Source organism: Bombyx mandarina, chromosome 19 (assembly GCF_030267445.1).
Source record: "Bombyx mandarina strain Sakado chromosome 19, ASM3026744v2".
Classification (NCBI taxonomy): Eukaryota; Metazoa; Arthropoda; class Insecta; order Lepidoptera; family Bombycidae; genus Bombyx; species Bombyx mandarina.
In genome coordinates this window covers 10,982,177-10,994,967 of record NC_143225.1, presented here as the reverse complement: position 1 = coordinate 10,994,967, position 12,791 = coordinate 10,982,177, and the positions used below count along the sequence as shown (strand labels likewise).

Here is a 12,791-nt window from a genome sequence, read left to right as displayed (position 1 = left end):
TCAGTTAAATAATAGGTATTTACTAAGAGTACAATGCACTCTTTGAAAGAACTTATGAAGTTGGTTTTGATCAAGTCTTGCAGTTTGGCTTGATTGCTCCACACTTGTGCACTTTTACACATATTAATAATTCTTGGACCATCCTTATAACACGTTTCAGCTCGAAGAAACAATACATACCAAATATTTAAAAAAACTGTTTGTATTATTTTTTATCGTATTTTAATTTTACCTTCTTTAACTTTAAATCTTTTTACTGTTGCCTGATTTTGTCTGGAATCGTTTCGTGTCTAGTTTAAATGGTGGGGAGCCATTACACAATACAATTGAAACGTTTCAATTGAAACAAAATATCTGCACATCGCTTTTCGGGTTCTATAAAACTTTCTGTTGCAGTCACACAGTGAATTTCCATCATCTAACAATCAATTCATTTCATTCCACTTCGTTCCAATCAATTCCATTTATTACATTTGTTTCGAATTTTATCTATTTGATTTGACTACATCTTATTCGTTTCGCAGAATTTATATACCTTCCTAAGTACATTCCTTTTGCCTGTCAAATTTCTCAAAACAATTTGAAGAAAAGTGACATTGTCACAGTCACTGGTATCAAAATTTAGAAATTAAATTAAGTGTTTTTGAATAATTTTAAGATTTTGGGTTAAGTTCAGGTAACTCTGGAACATATTAGATAGGAATATTTATATTACTGAAGTAAATAGTGATCGAGGCGCAGTTCATTTATGTACCAAAACCAGAACCTAAAATGTTTACGTAATTATTAACCTAAGTGTATGAAAATCAAAAAAGGTTTGTATGAATTTATTTCAGAAAACGTCATGTCTTTGTCGCCGTTCTTTCGCTCGCCGTTTACGGATGTTACTGGTGGCATGATTTCCCACCAACTTCTGGGTCGCTGCCAGAAAGAGGAAGCCAGATACATGGATTGTCTAGAAGCTTATGGTTTGGAACGAGGAAAGGTCAAGTGTGCTCATTTGTTCGGCGATTACCATGAATGCTCAACTCTTACCAAACAACTTAAGAGATTTTTGGTAAGTAGAAACAAATAAGTATGTGTGGCCATTGCTCATATGATAATACTGATAACTTTAGGCCATTTGAACTCTCACTCATTATCAACAATGTTTATCTTTTACTCATCAAACATTAAACATAAGACTGGTGATACAAATAAACTGATTACCAACCTTAACAATATATACTGTGCTTAGGTTTCTTAGGTTCTTCTTCTTTACTCATTAGAAATCTAAAATAGGATAATGGACGGCCAACCCTTCAATAATAAAATCAAATAAAAAGTAAAACCTTCAAAAAATTGTACCTTCAAAATAGAAGTTGTTTATGAACATGTATTCCCTTAGATAAATTGGTAGCTATGAAAATTGAAGACAACATTCCATGAAATGAGTTCTCACATTTTATAATTTACTAGCGACCCGCCCTCGCTTCGCTTCGGAAACATTAAAACACACATGAAACCAAAAAAATAAAATAAAATAAAAATTAAAAAAAGTAGCCTATGTTCATCAGGGACAATGTCGGTTTCTAATGGAAAAAGAATTTTTCAAATCGGTCCAGTAGTTTCGGAGCCTATTCGAAACAAACAAACAAACAAATCTTTCCTCTTTATAATATTAGTATAGATGCCACAATGACTTATAAAATTTAATTAAAATAAATAGACTTATAGTAGTAAACAAATGTAGGCTATAAGTATTATAGTGGATTGGAGGTCTAATTGCTGTTTGATGATGTTAGGGCATTCTTCAAAATCTATTCTTCTTTGCAGGCAATAAGACACGAGAGGCAGAGACAAATTTCTCAAGGAAAACTTACAGGCGACGAAAAGTATGTGAGCCCCCGTGTGGACAGTTACTAGATTAGATTAAGTGTTTCAATGCACTCAATCAAATTGTGCTTTTAGTGGATTTGTTGTAAATAAATAACCTAAGAATCATGTTGTTTGTTTTTTCCGAAATAGTATTCTACTTGAACTAAATCCTTTAATTAATAAATTATTTTTGTCTACAAGACCTTCATTTAGAGCGTTAAATACCTACTTCACAGTACTATAATCTGTGCTTAATATTAAAATCCTGCAAAATTAAAATGCTTATACCCTTCAATATTTAAATTGTTAATTCACTTTAAATAAAACTATTTAATATTTACCTGTATAATTTGGCAACATATAGTACCAATTGTAAGTATATACTATGCCTTTTCTTTTTCGGGCCGGGGGCCGAGCCTCCTACGAGGTCCCCGCGCCTAGGCGGCGCGCGTGTTATGTGGGTCTTCACGACTTGCAGATATTGGGAGCAGACCGCGGGCCCAAAGATGTTTTAGGGTCCTACCGCACTAAACGACTCCCCTGCACCTCTTACACTCGACGTCCAATCTCCGCCCGGGGTCAGGACCCGGTCACAGTAGGGGGGTTCCCGCGGTCAACGCTACAACCTGACTCGCAGCGCCACCCAAAGAACGGCCGACCGACGGGTCGTCGAGACCGAGGTTAGCCGAAGTGGGTGATCGGGGGTGTGATATTTCTACTCCTAATGCGGGGTTTATGAGCAATCGCCTCTCCTCCTGGTTTGTGGTGAGCCGCGTACACTCAAATAATCCTTCAGCCACCCACAAAAAGGAACATACGCTGCAAAACACAGACAGCATCATCACCTTCGTTAAAATTGAGGGCAGATAGGTAGCAGTTAATTTTTTAAATTTAGTTCACTGCAGACTACAAAAATAATGATAAATGTAATTATTGGACAGCTTTTTTTATCTGTTCTAGTAAACTCGAGGGGTTATTCTAGATTCACCGAACTAGATCGACAGCATTTTTTCTTCGTTTCAATGAACTTTTATATATAGACTAAGCTAGAGTTGTCGTTAACAACAAACCTTTTTGACGTGCCTTTTCAATTATAAATTATGAAGAAATACAAAAATATAAAACGTAATTGAATAGAATCTTTTCACTTGAATTAAACCTTCCACAATCGATTGCTACCTGTCAATCAGTAAATATAATCGTGATTTATATATTTTTTTCGAATTTAAAATAAAATATCTATAATTTTAATTAATTGATATAATGGACACTATTTCTCCATTCTTCTGTTCACCGTTCACGGATATTACGGGTGGTATGATAGATTTTCAGATTTTGGGCCGTTGTGGAAAACAAGAAATGGATCTGATGAACTGCATCGAAGCTTATGGCCTAGGTCGCGGTATCAAGAAGTGTAAGGGCTACATCGATGACTATGGAGAATGTCGAACGCTTACAAAACAACTCAAACGTTTTTTGGTAAGTTTACATCTGAGCTTCTGATACTTGAAACTATACTTGGTGGTAACATTTACTGGTGGTAGGACCTCTTGTGAGTCCACGCGGGTAGGTACCACCACCCTACCTATTTCTGCCGTGAAGCAGTAATGCGTTTCGGTTTGAAGGGTAGGACAGCCGCTGTAACTATACTTGAGACCTTAGAACTTATATCTCAAGGTGGGTGGCGCATTTACGCTGTAGATGTATATGGGCTCCAGTAACCACTTAACACCGGGTGGGCTGTGAGGACGAGCTCACACCCATCTAAGCAATAAAAAATTTTACCAAATCCTAAGTTTAGCAGTAAAATCCAATAAATTTAACAAATATTTTGTGATAAAGTGCAGTTGGTTCTTTGATAGTCCTTTATTTATGACTTTACGTTCACTTAATATTTTTGCGCGGTCTTTTGTACGTACGGGCAGCGAAGGGCAAGGATTTGAAAACTAGATACTAGTCTGATGTGTTAGATGGTTTTTTATTGTAGCCTCATTAAACATCAGGTATGCCTAGGCTTACAAAAAAGCTGCAAGCCTTAGATTGCTTATGGATTAAACCCTAAGGGAATCTACACTGGAACTCCTGTACATCAGTTCGGATTCTGATTATTTTCGGTCACCGTCCTCGTCGAACCCGTCGCTTGCGACGAAGAGCGAATTACCCATAGACACAACCTACTGAGTTTCTCGCCGGATCTTCTCAGTGGGTCGCGTTTCCGATTCGATGGTAGATTCTGCGAAGCACTGCTCTTGCTAGAGTCAGTGTTAGCATCACTCCGGTTTGAGCCCCGTGAGCTCGCCTACTAGGGTTACGCTGAAATAGCCTCTCAAGGCTATCAGCTTAGGTAGGAAAAAAAATTGTTAGGTATATATATATAAAAAATCCGCAATAACTCAGAAAAAAAAAATATTTTTTCATTAATGAAAACATATTGTTCTAGGCTATACGCAAAGAACGGCAGAGGCAAATAGCATGCGGAAAGTTGACTGATGATAGGAAGTACGTATCTCCTAGAGTCGACAGCTACTGAAAAATATGAATTTAGAATCTATAAACACTAAAAATCCATTAAATAGAAACACAAAACGCATAGTCTTTTTTTGGGGCACCTAGTTGCATGTTCGACCTTTTATGAAAGGCAACATGATATATTTATCTGGCAGCGTATAATTATTCATGTTTTTTTAAATGTTATAGATCGTTGTAGAACGTACTTGGAGTGCTTCTAACTCTATTTTTTTGTCGATCGGAGTCACGGTCGGTCGGGCTCGTTTTTGCGCGGAATTTTGGCGCCAAACTAACACAATAAATCATTATGCTCGATAAATACGCAGCTTATTGATCGATCAATAAAAATATGTTATTTATGAACATTACAACTTTTAATAGACACGTAGTTTAATGTCGTGACTTGTCGAAAAAAATGTGGAGGTGCGTAATAAAAAAAACGACGTTCCGTTTTTGTTATTTTTAACAATGTTTTCGTAGATGTAACATCAATTTAATGATGTACAAAGCAACTAAACATTAATAGAAAGGGGAAACTCACACAAGAAAGCTATCAGCATAGGTACGGTCATACAATCATTATCCAGCCCATAAAACTTAGCAATTCATAGCATAGGTTAAATAAAGCCCTATTTTGATCACTTAACATTTCAAGAAGAAATTCGATAGAAGTAGGTGTGGTAATAATCAGCAGCTTCTTGGAATCTTCACAAATTTTTTAAAAGTTTCACATTAACCGGATAACCTTTCAAACACTATTAAGAGTTGTTTACGTCGAAAATGGTCATCTAAATGCCTGTCAGTCCATTGTTTCGTAAATCTGAATTTTGTATTTATTCATGAGGGGCCTGGAGTGAAATATGTAACGGAAATCGCGTTTTTGTAAGATTTCTGGGAAATGAAAGTGGATTTATTCATAATTTTGAACAAAGATACGAAAACAAACAAAGCGTTCACACTAAAAAAAATTGTGCAATTTAATTTTACAACAAAAACGTTGGGACCCTAAAGTATTACTACATTCGCAAGTTAATTTTATATTTAATTAAATAAAAGATACAATAGTAACGTGTCCGGCAAAAAATTGTTTGTTCTAATATAGGAGCCACCTACCTAAGTGTCTACATGTTATAAAAGATAATTAATCGAAAAACAATATACGAGTCATTATCTGTCGACCGGTTCAATGACCGCTAACATTGGTGAACTAAAATTGAAGGTTGTATCAGAGCAGCTCAAGGTAACGACGTCGGTGCCCTCGCGTTAGAAAAAAATAAAATTTTGTACCTTACGGAACTGACGGGCAGGTCCTCGACCTCAATGAGATTTTTGAACCAGAAGAGCGTGGAATTCAGGACGATCCTGAGGTAGGTAGACAGCAATAGATACGAGGACGACAACCCTACGATGGTCTTCGAACTCAAAACGATGCACGCCAGCGCATTGTTTACGTGTTTAACGAAAATAATCAGGTTGAATACAATAACCCTAACATTCTTAATGCATTAATAAGAATATCGTTTTCTTAAGTTTCGAGAGCATTGACACGGGAAAAACATAATGTAGATAATTAATTAATTGTTACCATTTCACCGGTATATTTCGTGATTGGCATTAATTTAATCATATTTTTTTTGCGACAAAATAAATACCTGTACGTCGATATACTTACACGGTGTCTACGATACAATACTCGTCAATATTAAATATTTGTCGTTAGAGTGAGCATAAATTTCGTAACCACGCGATTTAATGCAAAGGAAGCTGGACCACACGCCCAGTGTTCTATCGGGACTGCGAATTAGTGCGAATATCAGTAATTATGTTCCATTATACGTAATGCAAAAAACATTACAGAACATGTTTTTTTAATTATTAACGCGTCCACTATTACTAACATCGTGTCTTTATTTTCAAGAATCGTTCCTATTCAATCAGTAGAGTATTCATTTACAATTTTCATTATATTTCGGCTATCGTTATCTTTTTCTACGCCTTATGACGTATCTTAACTTTTTAATTAAGCGATATTACTTGGACATACTTCAGCACCCTTTTATTAGCTTAGTTTGTATTTCTGTATGTTTATTTGTATATAATGGAATTTTTCTGTCATATTGGCCGACTTCAAGATGTCGAATTTACTCTTTGTATTGCTAAGAGAGACGCCAGTTCTACATCGCTGTTTTTATAGTACAACAGCGGCCGAAATAGGTAAGGTAATGATACCTTCCAATGCGAGCTCGCGAGACGTCCTACTAATAGTACCTACCTAACTTGAAGATTTTTCGCACTAAGGACCGACGACCCTACAATAATTTAAAACTTCGCTCTAATATCTTGACCAGTATCAATATGATAAAAAAGGTGAAAATAAGATTGTGTAATATTCAGTTTTTTTTATTTCAGCGTGTTTTTTAGTATTTAAACTACATTATATTTTAAGCTATCATTAAAGAGTGCGTTTGCGAGTGAGTCTTTTAACGTTCTCGATAGCGTAAATGTGAACTCAAAGTTGTATGGAGTTGGAAGGTTTGCCTACGTTTGCCGCTAGGGACGTTGTTCCAACGGCATATAAATTTGTGATTTTTTACGCTATCGAGAACGTTAAAACACTTGCACTAAGCACACGGGTGTAGTGGCACAGCCATTACGATACAATTGATAATACCAATACTTGCCTCGAACCTGCGTACGAGAAACGCGACTCCTAAGCCTATTATGTTTTTTTTATAAGCATTAAGTAATGGCGTAGCGTCGTTGTGAAACATAGATAATACACCTGTCAAATCAATTACTGCTTTAAACAAAATTTCAATCTACTTAATATGCACTTTGTTATTTTTATACGAAAATGAGCTTAATAAACTATTTAAGAGTCAATTGTCGAAAAAGTGCACTTAGCAGATTTTGATTAGACAACTACTATAAATAAGATAATGACGATAGAGAATCGTTTCTCAAAACAAAGATGTGAATGCTAGTAATTCTTGAAACAATTGCTTTAAATTAACTCTAACGAAAAAATAATATAATTTGTTTTTTTCCACTGCACGAGATATTAATTCACACTTCCCCTGAAATTGTTTTTCACTGGCTCGAATTCGTAATTGTATTTTGTTGGGTCCGTTTATTTAAATACAGCTTTCAAATGAAGGTAGTATAATATTATGAGATTTTGTTTATTCAGCGTCAAATATCAGGGACATGGTACGAATATATTATGCATTCAACGAATACAGACGCGGGTTCTATTTCATCTTGTCAGATTCTAGAAATGACTTGGTTGGAAACTTTTATAGCTCAAGTATTTTTATAAAAATATTTTTTACATCGTTTATAACACATCAATATAGTAAATATAGTTACTATGTCATACTTCGGAATGTTTCGTCAAAAGTTTTAAAAGCTACTTTGACTGTTTTTGACTTTACGAAGGTCTTTCCTTCACCGAATTTTAAGGTTATTAAATATTAACTCACCGCTTTTTCTTGGTATGAATCTTGATGACAAAATCTTCATCAGCTGCAAGGGAGTGCATATTTACGTAAATGATTGTTCATTATATATCATTGTAATTACCTACCTACTACATATCTACCTATGCAATTTTAGAGGTCGTCGTGGTTTAAAGATTAATGTATCATTTTGTTTTTCGAGGAAATGCGTACTTAACAAACTGCTTTCACGAAAAACGTCCACGATGAAAGAGTAACATTGTGCAATAAAAATCATGTTAATTTAGGGTAGGGTAGAGGGTGTATTATGTATTCTGCCCAGAGGCAGTAATCCAATACGCCGGTCTGACCAGATATGCTCTACTCTCAACTCCTCTGTCCACGATACCATCCGCGCAGCCGAGGATAGGCAGGGTTGGCAAAGGATAGTCCAGGAGAAAGTTATTAAAGGAGGCCACAACCTCAAAATTGAGGATTATCGACGCAAAGAGGAGGAGGGTGTATTATAAATCCGCACTTGTAAATACCACTTTTCAGCTCATATCTATCGTAAAACCAATCACCGTAATGCATGATGGGACATCGTTATATAATATACCTAATTGAGAATTCGACCTCATGTTATGTCTCAAGGTGGGTGCGGCATTACACGTTGTAATTTCTATAAGTTCTGGTAACTAATGCGATCGGTGCGGCGGCCATGATGACCTCGTTCATTCGTCTATGCAATAAAATATCTTGCTTACATGCATTGAAACGTTCAAACATAATTAATAATCCTCTTTACGAACCTTTACAGTAATCTACGGGCTACTTAATTAGACTACATAAAAAATAATCGTAATTATTTGTTCTGTGTGAACGCGTTACAAGGTTTAAGACTTTTATGAGCAGTCTGCGGCACCGCGGCGATATAGCGGTGTCAGGACAAATATTATAATTTCAAAATGTAGTGTTTTTTGTGTGCGTCGACGCCGATACAACGTTTATTTTTAGTCGACATTTAAGCCTTTATATTGAATATGTTTAAAACGTTTATATAATTTGATCGATAGAGGACGTTCCGGACTTATTGCAATAGATTTGATTAAATCTAGACTTAATCGTAATAAATTATTATTTGAAGGTACCTATTACGCGGAGTCCTGACATATAAAAAATTAAGGTCACTTTGTGAGTCGAAGAAATCCTCCTATTAAAACGAGTATCATAATTTAATAAATAATTTTATATTAATAAATTATAAGGTCATAACACTAAACTACATAATAACAGTGTTAATGAAGCAGGCTTAGGTAATTTTGAATGAAAAATGTCAATAAATTTTAGCTTATCAGAAACTTGCATGATATTAGAAGTATGTTTGTTTATTAATGAGATCGTGTATCGTTAATATGAGATGAAACTTTGTGCGGTTGTTGTATAAACTTATTAGTAGCGTCGAATCCCTTTCAACAAATTAAGTGAGCATTTCGTATTGCTTAATGGGCTAAGAGTTCTTTAATATGGCTTGAATAACATACACAAGTATGAAACTACTTTAGCCGGAACGAAGTGAGACTTTTAAGCTATTGCATAGCTTTTATCGCGGGCTTTCAGCGCGGCGACCGAATCTAGAAATTCCGTAACGAAAATAAAACCTAAGACACGCATTCCGCCTACCATGTAGCTCGCGTTCAACACATTCACACGTTGCGCTTGTGTAGTGTTTAGTCCTATAACTATATATTCGCTAACACTGTTAAATTAGGAGTTATACATTAAAAACTACCCCAAATCTCATTCGTATCACTGGTTCGAAATTCAAATTCTAACTTGTTTGCTATTTTTCCAGTAATGCGTGTTGAAATTCGGCAATTTTATTTAATCAGTATATTATAATAAAATAATAAAGGAAAGCTAACTAGATATTAGGACATTATTAAAAACAAAAGAAGTACGACTTCTAAGCTTTTTAAAAAAGTTTCTATTTAAATTGTCATCCGTGTTGGCGTTATCAAATGCGTTAAACGAAAAATATAAATGAATATTTTAGAATATTATCAATAAATGAGTGATTGACTTGATTGTCATGAAGCACTTTTTTATTCTGAAAATGCCTAAACCGAAAAAAATATGGAAAATTAGAGAAAGTTTAAATTCATGAAATCGTTACTTTTTTGGCCGCACAATTGAAAACGACCCAAAAGTGTTACGGTTCGCCAAGTTATACTTGCCCTCCTTTGCTTGTTAAAGGTTGGATTACCGAGACAGTATCAGAATTGCAGAGGATTTGTGTTCGATCATAAGTTGAGCAAACCAATTCTATGTACAGAATAAGGTCAGTGCTGCTAGCTCAATCTTGCCAAGATTACCAGTGAAATCTTCTGAATAATGTATGTTTTAGACTAGTTCCTCATGTGCAGTTTCGCATGTACAGAGTTACCTTTATATCACGTGGGTAGGTAAATCACCTATGCTGATTCATTATTTTCCAAGGCAAAGAGTCGGTTCACGGGTTTGAGCGTGAACTCACTGGTTACTCTTCATTCATTATCTCCAATGTTTCCTATTATTTTCTTCAATGAACAGACACTGAAATCTAAATTTTTATTATATATGTATGATAACAGTAGATGCGTAACTGAACGCAGCCTTGAAACTACCTTAACCAAAACATAAATTTTTAACACGTGCAAACCTTAACTTGATCACGACGATTCTGCGTGTTTTATTGAGATTACTCACGCAGATTCAAAGGGATGGTGCAGTGAACTTTACTTATTACTTACGAGGTCGCCTTATGTCATCCAACGGTACATGACATGTATAGCATGGGAATGACCACAGCAATATTTTTAAAGTTCGATATAAACATTAAATGCTCAAATCATGCAACTTAGGAGCATAAGATGCGCTCAAACATGATCCGATTTTTTTTTAAGCTCCTTGACATAGTATTCATCTGTGTACAGTCCGGCTTTGTACTCTGTTACAATAAAAAAATCAATAAAACCACACTTTTCAATTTGGAATCTGTCATTCTCAAAGTAATGCTCGTAATGTTTTCTCATTTTCGCGCCAATCTTTTATAAATGATTTTTTAATATATTTTTTGAAGGCTATGATTACTGTTTTTACTGAAGCCTTTCCGATGTGCCCAGGTCAGGTAGATGAGGACGGCCTGTGGGATTTTTTAACAGCTACTTACGCCTACGCGAATGCATCAACTAACGGCTCGGCATTACGACCCTCTGAGGACATTCGAGCGATATTGTTCTGATATTAAAGTGTGATTGTTCTTGTGATATTAAAATGGAGCCAAAAAAACCAAATTGGCACCTATGTAGTAGTATGGAGCGAATTTTTTTTTTAAACTCTCCATGTTCTTACTATATGGCCATATATGTCGTAGGACTTACGATCGCTGGAGCAGACGGATTCTCGAGTGGAGACCGCGCAGCGGAAGACGTAACGTGGGACGCCCCCTGACTAGATGGTGCGATGACCTCCGCACGGTGGCCGGCAAGAAGTGGATGAGGAGAGCCGCAGACCGGGCTCAGTGGTGTGGATTGGGAAAGGCCTATGTCCAGCACTGGACGACTGTGGGCTGTTGATGATGATGATGATGATGTTCTTACTAGGTAATAGTTCAATATTAGTTTACTGGACTATTTTTATATCTATTTAACTACACATAAAAACAAAAAAACGTACTCTATTTGTAACAGAAATGCTTAAAGCTACATAATAATAGAAACACTGTTTGTTACACGTTGATCATTGAACATAAAACAGATCATTTATATTAATTAAATGATTGAACACATTTAAGTATCACGTAGTTCATTAATTTCCGAATTCACAATACCTATATGAAATGCGTATCTATTTGATGTCATTATTCCGGTCGTGAAGGACGGCCGCGCAATAAAATTTAGCGCTTAATCCGATGTGATTTGGTTTCAATTAATTAGTAACCATTAATGAAAAGTTCCAGGGGAGTCTTAAGATATTGCGTATATCTGAGAGCTTATGACAGTTTTAGGGGCTCTGTTCTCTATTTAAAAAAATCTTTTTCGCGCGGCAATCCCTCAACGATGCGCTTTTTTTTATTGCTTAGATGGGTGGACGACCTCACAGCCTACCTGGTGTTAAGTGGTTACTGGAGCCCATAGATCTACAACGTTAATGCGCCACCCACCTTGAGGTATAAGTTCTAAGGTCTCAGTATAGTTACAACGGCTGTCCCAGCCTTCAAACCGAAACGCATTACTGCTTCACAGCAAAAATAGGCAGGGTTGTGGTACCTACCGGCGCGGAGTCACAAGAGGTCCTACCACCAGTAATTACGAAAATTATAATGTTGCTGGTTTGATTTTTATTACAAGATGTTATTCCTTCACCGTGGAAGTAAATCGTGAACATTTGTTGAGTATTTCATTAGAAAAATTGTTACCCACCTGGGGTTCAAACACCGGTGCATCGCTCAACACGAATGCACCGGACGTCTTATCCTTTAGGCCACGACGACTTCACCTAACAATGTGTATCGGTAGTTTTCTGATCAGTTTGAAACCAGAAACGTACAAATTTATTTGAAAACAAGTGTGTGTCCGCCATTACAGCTATCTTGAAGATAGACTCACACAAACAGACAAAGCGATCTTTCAATCACTTCATATGCAGTACTTATACTTTATAATTACATAGTAGATAAAAAATTATGAAAATGTCGATGTAATGTATGATCAAACAGCACGATTTTTACGTTGTTACCATTTTTACGAGATTATTACTATTGGCAACCCTGAAAAACATTTTAATAGTTCATATTGTTTGTTTAATACAAAACAATTATCAAATGTTTAAGGACAGTAATTTATTTTAAGCAGTCCTTTGGATGTGTCCGGCATTGTTGCTTCGATTGAATGGTAATAACCACTTACCATCCACGGACGCATCAAAAATAATATTACCATACCTTGT

General features: G+C 35.9%; 2 protein-coding genes across 2 annotated transcripts; both read left to right on the top strand.

Moving 5' to 3' along the window:
* The first annotated feature begins 526 nt into the window (after nt 1-526).
* Nucleotides 527-1,983, top strand: LOC114252862 (NADH dehydrogenase [ubiquinone] iron-sulfur protein 5). Its single transcript, XM_028187539.2, has 3 exons — nt 527-676; nt 837-1,057; nt 1,816-1,983. Exons 2-3 carry the CDS (start codon nt 845-847, stop codon nt 1,903-1,905), a joined length of 303 nt encoding a protein of 100 aa, XP_028043340.1. The 5' UTR covers nt 527-676; nt 837-844; the 3' UTR covers nt 1,906-1,983.
* A 909-nt stretch (nt 1,984-2,892) lies between these two features.
* Nucleotides 2,893-4,419, top strand: LOC114240743 (NADH dehydrogenase [ubiquinone] iron-sulfur protein 5). Its single transcript, XM_028171404.2, has 2 exons — nt 2,893-3,336; nt 4,298-4,419. The coding sequence occupies exons 1-2, from the start codon at nt 3,121-3,123 to the stop codon at nt 4,385-4,387; spliced, it is 306 nt and encodes a 101-aa protein (XP_028027205.2). The 5' UTR covers nt 2,893-3,120; the 3' UTR covers nt 4,388-4,419.
* Nucleotides 4,420-12,791: the final 8,372 nt, after the last annotated feature.